General features: G+C 36.1%; 1 protein-coding gene across 1 annotated transcript in view; it reads left to right on the top strand.

The window, feature by feature from the left end:
• Positions 1 to 11,540, top strand: part of phf10 (PHD finger protein 10) — a 28,928-nt gene extending 17,388 nt beyond the window's left edge. Inside the window, exons 10-12 of the mRNA XM_056470881.1 lie at positions 6,485 to 6,593; positions 8,750 to 8,938; positions 11,271 to 11,540. Coding sequence (XP_056326856.1) covers positions 6,485 to 6,593; positions 8,750 to 8,938; positions 11,271 to 11,356 — 384 coding nt within the window. The 3' untranslated portion in view covers positions 11,357 to 11,540. The remainder of the gene's footprint in view (positions 1 to 6,484; positions 6,594 to 8,749; positions 8,939 to 11,270) is intronic.
• The last annotated feature ends 476 nt before the right edge of the window (positions 11,541 to 12,016 follow it).

Here is a 12,016-nt window from a genome sequence, read left to right as displayed (position 1 = left end):
CCTCTAGTGGATTCATCATCTGAAACGTAAAAAAAAAACATTCTGAGTAACATATATCAAGTTTGCAAACATGTAGACTGCGCCATCTAGTTGATTCGTCATCTGAAACAGATTTGCAAAAATGTGTCTGAAATTTGTGTCACCGTCCCAGATGGTGGAACATGGAAATGATACCTTTTATAACGCGCTGTGTTGCATAGTGTTGTCACGATACTGGAATTTGTTACCAGTCGGTACAAACATTTTTTTTAAAACGTCAATTTCCCGCTAACATTTGAGCACTGTTGAGCACGTTCTTAAACAGCGCTGATTTGCTATTATGTTCACATGCTCAACAGAAATGACTGATGAAAAATGTGATTGGTCGTGAAGGTCATCAGTTTACCAAACTCACCGCTGTTTGCTGAGTGTAACTACAGATACAGGGACACTGGAGCGTTTTAAAGCCGTGAATATATACTGTTACAATAGTTTGTTTATAAAGTATATTTGATGCTATAGATCAGTGATTCTCAACCACATTCCTGGAGGATCATCAACACTGCATGTTTTGGCTGTCTCTTGTTTGTCACACCTATTTCAGGTCTTTCAATCTCTACTATTGAGCTGATGATTTGATTAAGGAGACCTGTTAAATGTGCAGAGCTGTTGGCCCTGGTTGGAATATGGTTGAGAACCACTGCTATAGATTATATACCCTACCTGACAAAAGTCTTGTCGCCTATCCAAGTTTTAGGAATAACAAATAATAACTTGACTTCTAGTTGATCATGTGGTATCAGAAGTGGCTTATATGAAAGCCAAATGCCTCTAGATTATGCTTATTTTACCAAAATAAAGTATGATCATGCCTTGATTATTTTTTTTTTTAATTATTTAATTAGGACAGTAAGTTCTGACTTTGCTAAGACAAAAAGTCTTGTGACTTAACAGAAATAATGTACAGTATAGAATATAAAGTCATGGTGCAGTAAAAAAAGAATTAATATTGTGGATGACTCCCATAAGCTTGGACGACTGTATCCAAACATCTCTGCAATGACTCAATAACTTATTAATAAAGCCATCTGGAATGGCAAAGAAAGCGTTCTTGCAGGACTCCCAGAGTTCATCAAGATTCTTTGGATTCATTTCCAATGCCACCTCCTCCACCTTCCCCAGACATGCTCAATGATGTTCATTGCTAGTGACTGGGCTGGCCAATCCTGGAGCACCTCGACCTTCTTTGCTTTCAGGAACTTTGATGTAGAGTCTAGAGTATGAGGAGCGCTATCCTGCTGAAGAATTTGCCCTCTCCTGTGGTTTGTAATGTCTTGATAGCTCAGGCTGCTGATGTTGCCATCCACTCTGCAGATCTCTCGCACGCCCCCATACTGAATGTGACCCCCAACCATGATTTTTCCTTCACCAAACTTGACTGAATTCTATTAGAATCTTGGGTCCATGTGGGTTCCAATAGGTCTTCTGCAGTATTTGTGATGATCGGGATGCAGTTCAACAGATGATTCAATAGAAAAATCTGCCTTCACTCCTCCAAATCATCAACTAGAAGTCAAGTTATTATTTGTTGCTCTTACAACCGGGATCGGTGATGAGACGTTTGTCAGGTAGTGTAGACCTGGCCTTGCAGTTTTAAGTAATAAATTATTATCGTTGCATGAGGATATATAGATGAATTGTTTGTGTTTTGTAGAATGTTAAATTGTAGACAGAAAGGCTAGCTGTTAATGTGTTCTGACCGCATTAAGTCAACTATTTTTTTATTTTTTAATGTGAATTTCATATTTGTCATAAATTAGCGGAGTACATATAAAAGCCTTAATTTATTAAGGCATGGTAGGTACAGCTTCTGTTGATCCTCTCTTTATACGATATGTCTTTGACTTATTCCCATCTGTCGAGTTTTGTTAAAAGTATTTGTAGTTAGACGACATTAAATGTTCTTGTTTGTGTTGTTATTTTGTTTTCTCTCTCCATGTAATGCTCTTAGTTCAGCCTATACTTTCCTACTGTGACAAATCGAAGGCGTTTGTCTTTCTGTTAGCATAACTGGGAGCTTCACTAACATCTAAATGTGTCTTTAACCTGTAGCCTCTTTCCTTTTTCCTCTCTAAATGTTGTCACTGCTCTTTTTGATTTAATATAATTATCACTTTTTCCAATGGTAGGTCTCTTGACATGTCCGTATTTAGAGTAACCTTTTAATAAAGAGGTTTTAAAGAAATGACACTGTAGAGAGATTTCTTAATGACTGTGAGCATTGAATGAAAGTGTCACGTCTGCTGTATATGACTTGGTTGACTTTTGAGTGTATGATCTGTTTTATACACTTGTGTTACTTTATAATTGGCTTTCTCTACTGCTTGGTTGTTTCGTGGTATTCACTCTTCATAAGCTTCATAGCTGTAATGGATTGCTTTTCATTCAAAGCACAGGTATTTTAAATAGGGCTGGGCGATTTAATTGAGATGATTTTTCCATGCGCATTTTGTCAGTAAAGCTGGTGTTCTGTCGATTTGTCCTACCTTGGCAGATTGTCCTACCTCCCATTCAAAAAGTAAGTAGCACGTTTTTATGACGCAATATGCTACCCAACAGATTTTGCAACCAGTCGAAATTTTAATTTGGATTAGTGTGACATGAAGCTGTAATATCGCCCTAATCCCTAACCCCAACCGCTGAACCATTCAAATACAGTGTTGGTAGCATTATCTGACAGGTAGGATAAAATGTCAGGACACCGGTTCTAGTACAAAAGACTCGTTTAGATCAGGGGTGCCCAAACTTTTTCTTATGAAGGGTCAAAAACCAAACTTGATTGAGGGCTGTGGGCTGAAGGTAAATATTGCAAACTGTATTCAGGCTGATTTAAACTTCTGCGTCGAGTGATCGGCGTGATCCACGGCACCTGTCTTGCGTGTAGTCGTGCATTTATACTTCTGTTTGCTGTTTGTGTTGCTCTGCAATAACACTTCCGAAACGCTAGCTGGCAGTAGGTTTTTAATGTTCCTCTGTGTCGAGTTTCTTCATGGTGTTTTGTTTTTTCTGAACGCCACCTTAATGTACAAGTCGATAAAACTCGCTCATTCTGAGGCGGAAACTAGTGGACGTGAAACAACATTAACCATAAGGTGTAAACAAAACAAAAGTTTCCATCTGGAGCTCCTTCACGGCACTTGACACTTGTAAACAATCACTCCATCGCCCACATTCGTCACCGCTACCAAGCCGACCAATCACAGAGCTTGCTATACGGGTCGTAAAATTTTTTGAAAGGTGTGCGTCAGCCACAACGAGGGCTATGCGACCGCGTGAAGGCTGCACCAGACCATACACGTGCGATTGACGCAGATGTGTAAACAAAGTCGCTTTAAGGCAAGTCATTTCTCTCGAACAGTATGTTTGAATGGGGAAACATCAAATTCTACAAAAATGCTTGCCAAGCTTATGATTGAATTTCATATTAGGAATTATCAATAAAATTAAACAACAACTGTCTCCTTAGTTTAATTTCTAAACGTCCAAATCACAAAATATCTGCAGAAACTCATGTCCGGTCTGAGCCCCTCCCTGGAGTATCGTCAGTCTATAGTGATCTATGATTCACTCCAGTACTAGAAGTCGGGCTTTATACGACACATATCGATCGCTGATTGGCTCCTGTACTAGTAGGCAGGGCTTCATTCGCCATATTGACCGTTACACTTTTCCCCATTCAAAAATGTGAATACGAGTGACGTGTTTTGTGTATTCTATAGTCTTTGGTATGAATCAGTCTTTACATTAAAGTTGCGTTATATAATGAACTTATTGCAGTAAACAAAAACAATCCCATTTGTTACACAATAGAAGCTTTGCATTGGTTTTTTTCACGATGTTGTGTGCATTGTCCTCTATCCGTCAAGAGACAGCATTTATATATATATATATATATATATATATATATATATATATATATATATATATTTATAAATCTGATCCATTTACAACATTTAATTGGAAAAATTTTTATTTCAGTTTGTTTTTTTGTAGCTCAACTCTATAATTAAACAAACAAACAAAAAGGTTGCGTTAAATTTAAAACAACAATTTCTTTTTAGGGCATTCTCGAAATCGCTCCTCATCATTCTCCTCTTCTCAAATGGGATGATGGGCCACATCAAAGGTTACCATGGGCCAACTTTGACCCACGGCCCCTAGTTTGGACATCTCTGGTTTAGATGGAGCAGTGTTTGCTACACGGTGTTGTAGTAAACTGATAAGCTACGTAAAAAACTGATTGAAATTTTAATTCAGGTTAATTGGATGTTAATGACATGTATGCCAAATCAAAGGTTACCATGGGCCAACTTTGACCCATGGGCCCTAGTTTGGACATCTCTGGTTTAGATGGAGCAGTGTTTGCTACACGGTGTTGTAGTAAACTGATAAGCTACATAAAAAACTGATTGAAATTTTAATTCAGGTTAATTGGATGTTAATGACATGTATGCCAAATCAAAGGTTACCATGGGCCAACTTTGACCCACGGGCCCTAGTTTGGACATCTCTGGTTTAGATGGAGCAGTGTTTGCTACACGGTGTTGTAGTAAACTGATAAGCTACGTAAAAAAATGATTGAAATTTTAATTCAGGTTAATTGGATGTTAATGACATGTATGCCAAATCAAAGGTTACCATGAGCCAACTTTGACCCATGGGCCCTAGTTTGGACATCTCTGGTTTAGATGGAGCAGTGTTTGCTACACGGTGTTGTAGTAAACTGATAAGCTACATAAAAAACTGATTGAAATTTTAATTCAGGTTAATTGGACGTTAATGACATTAAGTATGTTTGCGTCGCTTGATGATTTACAGCTTTGCACTTGAAAGTACAACATTTATTAACAAGTATGTACTTCAAACTCACCTTGAAACTACAGTCGAATATTTGAAATGAATCTTTCTGTGAGACGATTCCATAGTCATGTATTTATTAGTCACGCTGAATCAATGAAAGCATCAAATGTTCTGTTTATTCAACAACCGCTATTACATTGGGTGTGTTTGGACAAGTTGGTTGGTTTTCCGTGAGAGCACTCTCTGACTTTAGGAGGAGATTCACTACAAATCACACTGTGCGTCTTTGAGAATATGTGTACGACACATATCAGCTTTGCTCAATTTACGTTTGCCATTTCAATTAAATGAATCGCCCAGCCCTAATTTCAAATATTATAGTATTTTTCTCTGAGTTTTCTCATTTTTCTCCCATTTTTGATGATCAGAAATGGTCAGATTGTTTGCTGTGAATGGTATACGCTGCCATTCAAAAACTTGGTCAGTAAGACTTACTGTTTTTGAAAGAAGTCTAAAGCCCAATTCAGATTACACAAGTTTTATTGTTGGTTATGACAGTCAGTCTGTCAGATTTTTGTCTACATATAATCTTGACGTGTTGTAGGTACCAAATATGCCAGGCTACACAATGCTTCGCGATCAGTCATCATCGGATGTGTATGATATGCATATTATCATCAAGAAGCAGCATAAATTTTAATATCTTTTTATTCTTTCATGATCGTTTCGTAATGGCACATCATACAATCATACTATTGCCATAACTTGACAAAGCTTTCTTCAATGTCAAGGAATGGGCACAATTCTTGCTCGCTTGTTTTGCCATTTCAAAAAAATTGGTATGAAAGTGATTCTGTGCACCTACTGGTCAGTGTCATGATGGATAAACATTGTGAAGTGTCACAGGTGTGACATTGGCATCAGCATCGTGCACTTTGACACCCTATATGAAAAGAAATTTGGAATTTTGCGTCCCCATGCCCATTTGTCATTTACGAATCCCCATGACACCCTATATCAAGCAATTTTGGGGGAAAAATTGTGTAATCTGAACATGGCTTTATGCTCAGCTCAACAAGACTGCAATTATTTTTATCAAAAATATAGTAAAACTGTAATATTGGGGTGTGCAAGTAACTTTTTATTTTCTTTTGGAATTTATTTTGACGCCAAAGCTACAGTTGACTTTGGTGTCGTCCTACAGAAACAGGTTTTTATTTAACAATGGTAATAAAAAAATAATAATTAAATATTAATAATAATAATCATAATATCATATATTTATAATTATATATATATATATATATATATATATATATATATATATATATATATATATATATATTCATTTATTATTATTATTATCTAGTGAGTAAACTTTGAGCAGTAGTCTATTGTATATGTTGTGTACACTTCATTTTATTTTATTTTTATTATTATTTTTTTGTCTGTCTTGTTTGTGTATTTTTATAATATATGCGTTAACTCTTCTTAAGTGAAACATTGGGCAGTTTCTATTGACACCCTCTGCCCAGTTTGCTCTGGTACGTTCTGCTAAATGTAAAAATGTTATTGTTGAAGCATATCACATGGTGTGTATGACCTTGGTTGCCTTGGCGTTTATAGCATTACTCTGCCCTTGCAGCCTAAGGTCATTCCCAATGCTATATGTGGCATATGTCAGAAGGGTAAGGAGGCCAACAAGCGAGGCAAACCAGAGGCTCTCATCCACTGCTCCCAGTGCCAAAACAGCGGTAAGTCAAAAGCAGCTCTTCCTGACACCGTCCTTGCTTTTCAGTTTAAATGGCATCTTCTGAAACAAGTAGTATAAAACACAAACATCTAATCAAGTTTGTTTTTAAATTCTAAAAAACACCTGGTATATTTGAATTTAAAATGATAGTTAATACTTTTAGACGTGTCAGGTCTGCTGTACATTTATTTTAAATAGCACATGAAATTGCGGTAACACTTTACAGTAAGGTTCTGTCTGTTAGTTAGTTCAACTCGAATTGGAAAACAACCGTCCTGGATGTATTTTTTGCTACAAAAACGTAAAAATTAAACGCAAAACATCTGAGCCGTAATATTTTATAAATTCTTTAATTAAACGCAAAGCAGAAACAAAAACAGCTGATGGAGTATACACTAACCTGCGCATTATTCAGTCACAAGATGGCGGCAACTGACAACAACGCAAAGTTTGACCGTATCAAAACTAGCTGGATGAAGCATAGACTAACTTACGTATTATTTATTCACAAAATGACGCCAAACGGTTAAAAGCCGCGACATGACAGACAAGCAGATATATATGAATGTGAAGTATATGGATGTGACAGCCTGATCTCACGAGGAAACATAACTTTTTTTACGTGTTGTCAGTTTAGTAGCTAATTCGTTCGAGTTCACAAAAATGTGCGTTTTTTTTTTTTTTTTTTTTTTTTTTTTTTTTTTTAAAGGAGGTGTGGCACCTAACCCAACCCCGCCCCCTAAACCCATCCGTCATTGGAGGATGAGCAAATCATACTAAATTGTACGAATCAGATCGTACGAATTTATATGAACTAGCCCCTAAATAAAAAAGTTACTAATTTCCATGAGACAGTGTTGGATGTGAAAGTATTCACTAACACTGAAGATGATTCGAAGTTCTCTGCATTATTAAGAAGCAGCTCAAATTAACATACCTTGAAATGTTGTGACTGACCAATCAGAATTGAGTATTCAAGACAGCTGTGTAATAAGAAAATAAAGCCTGACAGGCTTATCAGCTGCCTGACATTAGGCAGAGCACTGTTGTGTAAGACTGAAGGGCTTTATTCTGCGAAAATAAGCTTATTACATGGCGACATTCCACAAAATGTACAAATTGGACACAAAACTACGTTCTGAGCCATAATAGTTCATAATAATTCTTTAATTAAAAGCAAAGCTGACAGAAACAAAAACGGCTGAATGGAGCATACAATTACTTGCATATTATCTTGTCACAAGATGGCGCCAGAGACAGCGGCGAGACAACAGCATATAAATATGCATGTAAACGCATTCACTGACAGTCAAGATGAATTGAAGTACCCAGATGAGCCTGTGTTATTAGTTTCAGCAGTTGTTATCTGGAAATAACATGCCTTGATGTAGCAACTGACCAATCAGAACCAATTATTCCAGACTGCCCTGTAATAATGTTAGGTATTTACAAACATGAACAGCTTATTACAGTGTTAATCTTTGGATTTTACATTTTGGGTTTTAATAATCAGTAAATGTTGAACTATGATTAATAAATGCCGTGCAAGCATCGTTCATTCTGAGTTTATGTTCGTAAATATGTTAACTAACATTAACAAATGGAACCTTATTATAAAGTGTGACCGAAAATGGGTTTTGTATATGCTTTTTGAGTGTTTTGATCTGTTTTATACACTTGTGCTTCTGACTCGGAAGCGGAATATTGAGTAGGGGGCGGGGCTTTCTTTTTGCGCTTTATTCCCTCATAGCAAACTAACGGTGAGGGGGCGTGGTTAAGAATACTGTGGCCAAAGCATTAAACTGACATCATCAGAGTTCAAACACAAAGCAAGCGCTCAGATGATTACCAAAAAAGATTTTTTTTTTCAGTGGATTAACTTGCTTGCGTTCATCTAAAAAATAAAAATGTGTGCTAGCAAATTGTTTACATTTTGATTTACCTTTTGATTTTGAATATGTTTTAGATTTTTGAATCCATTTTGATTTCACACGCACTTTATAATGTACAGCTCTCAGTTTGAAAGCCTCTCTATCATCCTGTTGATTAAAAAATTCTCATGCATCATTTCCTAAGTTTCTGCATGCTGGAAGTAGACATGTTTTTGTGTGAACGGCTGATGATGAGGATGATGATGAGGGCCTTGTTTGTGCTCAGGTCACCCGTCCTGCTTGGATATGAGTTTGGATTTGGTGGCCAAGATCAAGATGTACCCGTGGCAGTGTATGGAGTGTAAGACGTGCACCGTGTGTGAGCAGCCTCATCATGAGGAGGAGATGATGTTCTGTGATAAGTGTGATCGAGGCTTTCACACCTTCTGTGTGGGCATGGACTCCATTCCTATGGGTGAGTCTCCACTTAAGCTCTTTCTCTCAGATTTATGACTGCATAAATATGATGAAATGATGTTATCGTTTTAATCTATTGTTGAAATTTTGAATGTGAAATCTTACTTAAACGTATACAGATGAAGTCAGAATTATTAGCCCCCCTGTTTATTCTTTCCCCAATTTCTGTTTAACGGAGAGCAGATTTTTTTCAACACATTTCTAATCATAATAGTTTTAATAACTCATTTCTTATAACTGATTTATTTTATCTTTGCCATGATGACAGTAAATAATATTTGACTAGATATTTTTCAAGACACTTCTATACAGCTTAAAGTGACATTTAAAGGCTTAACTAGGTTAATTAGGGTAACTAGGCAGTTTAGAGTAATTAGGCAAGTTATTGTATAATGATGGTTTGTTCTGTAGACTATCGAAAAAAATGTATAGCTTAAAGGGGCTAATAATATTGACCTTAAAATGGCTCTTAAAAAATTAAAAACTGCTTTTATTCTAGCCGAAATAAAACAAGTAAGACTTTCTCCAGAAGAAAAAATATTATTAGACATACTGTGAAAATTTCCTTGATCTGTTAAACATGATTTGGGAAATATATATGAAAAATATATATATATTCAAATATACCCAAAAAAAATCTTGTCATGTATATTTAGAGCAATGTATTTTTTACATTTGCTAACAAAATTAAATTTTTATGCCTTTAATTTTTACAATTTTTATACAAATTGACATTATTATTATTGTCACAAGTTAATTGAAATATTAAAATAGGATTTTTATCTGCGTTTAAGATTTAAAAAAAATGTAATTAAAAAAATCACATATAAATTATGATGCAGATATTAGGGTTGGTACCATATTTTAAAAAAAAAAAACACTTCTTTATTTTGATACTCAAAAAGTAGTGCTATTATTATATAAGCAGTATAAAAATAATAATTATTATTACATTTGCTTAATATTTTGTGAAAAACTTTTTTATTATTTTTTGGTAAATTGTTCAAAAGATTCTGGGCTCTATTTTAACGCTCTAAGCGCAAAGTCTAAAGTGCATGGCGCAAAAGCATTAAGGACATGTTTGAATCTACTTTTGGTATTGTAAGTATGGAAAAATACGGTCTGCGATGCATGATCTAACAGGGTTGTGTTTATTGTGCTGTTTTGAGCATAACGTTGATTAAACCAATTAGAGTCTCATCTCACATTTCCAAGAGTCATGCCACATTTGCTGTTTACATGGCGGACTTTGTAAGCGAAAAAACTGAACGTTTCACTAGCGAGAAAACAGTTAAACAGAGCATCTGCGGCACTAGAATAAAGATCGAGCCTCCTCCATTCAGCCTCTTTACTTTCTCTTTACTTTTACACTTTACTCCTTTTCTATTTAAACAACGTGGCGGAGAACGTGAAAATTACTGTTGCGTTGGTCTGACAAAGGGCAACAAATCGCGCCATACACTTCTTGCACCTTAATGTGCCAGGTGTATGATAGGGCCCTTTTTAAAAAAAGTATTTATTTAAACTAGAAAAGAAAATTGTATCAATGTAGCATTGTCTTTCCTGACAATTTGATATATATTACATCCCTACTGAAGTAAATAATCGAAATAATTATAAAAAACAAAACTTTCTGCTATTGTAATGTAATGTGTATTTATACAGCGCATTTATCATGTATGGCACGATAAATCTCCACACCACCAAGTCTTTCCACACCACCCCCGGTGTGCTGCATCCAGTAAGATGATGCGACGGCAGCTAGTGCGCTCACCACACACACGATATTGGTGGAGTGAAGAGACAGTGATAGAGCCCATTCGGCCAATCCATGATTGGTAAGGGCTGATAGAGGGAATTTGGCCAGGACACCAGGGTTTAACGTCTCATCCGAATGACGGCGCTCACTAAAAGTATAGTTTACCCTTCCCTATGCAGGCGCATTAGAACTCAAACAGACCACAGATTGAGCACCCCCTGCTGGTCTCACTAACACCACTTCCAACAGCAACCTAGTTTTCCCATGAGGTCTCCCATCCAGGTATTGAACAGCTTCACCCCTGCTAAGCTTCAGTAAGCGGTCTTGGGCTGCAGGGTGATATGGCTGTGTTCTGAGATTGTAGCTTTATGAGGGCAAAAACATATATAATATAATATAATATAATATAATATTTTTTTTTGTCAGCTTAAACTTGTGGAGAACTGTTAACAAAAGAAACATCCCCATGCCTTTCTAGCAAAACTTTGAATGAACATAGTGTGAAAGGAACATTTTTTAAATCATTTTACTTTATATAATATATTTCTGTTTTCATATTTATTTTATACAGGTTGCTGGGTCTGCGATTTATGCAGCAAAGACATTTCAACACCTCAGAAGAAAGGACAAACAAAAACACCAAAAAAGGCCAAATAACTTGCAAAAAATGGACCCAATTTTAGACCATGCTTTTGATTTATTCTTTTTCTATTTTTCTATTATTTGAATGACAAGTCCGTGTGTGTTTTGTATGTCGCATTGTGTTTGTAGCAGATTTTTTACACACTTGTTTCTCTGTTGATTATGCTTTTTTATTGATTTGTTAAATAAATTTGAAACCTTTTTTGTCAAGCATTGCTCACTTCAGTCTTTACTCATTCTCATGCCAATATTGCCATCAACGTTACCCTAGAGAAAATATATTTTTGTTAGCTTTATTAGGTAATAATTTATTTATGTAGTGATCATACTAAAATATACAGGTAATAAAGGGTATTCTTCCAATCTAATACAATTTACTGATTATAAAAAACTGTCAAGGTGCAAACATTTTGGGTGCTTTCACACCTGCATTATTTAGTTTGGTTGAATCGCACTAGAGATCGTTTTCCCTCTTGGTGCAGTTCATTTGGGCAGGTGTGAATGTAGCAATCGCACTCGAGTGCGCACCAAAAGCGGACCAAAAAAGGGTACCGAGACCTACTTGAAGAGGTGATCTCGGTATGCTTTCAACCGAACCCTGGAGCGGTTCATTTGTAGTGAGAACATGATCCGAACTAAAACAGACCCAACCACAAAAAGTACTGCGCCTTTTGG

The sequence above is a fragment of the Danio aesculapii genome, chromosome 13 (genome assembly GCF_903798145.1).
Source record: "Danio aesculapii chromosome 13, fDanAes4.1, whole genome shotgun sequence".
NCBI classification, from domain to species: Eukaryota; Metazoa; Chordata; class Actinopteri; order Cypriniformes; family Danionidae; genus Danio; species Danio aesculapii.
This window is presented reverse-complemented; position numbering and strand designations above follow the sequence as displayed.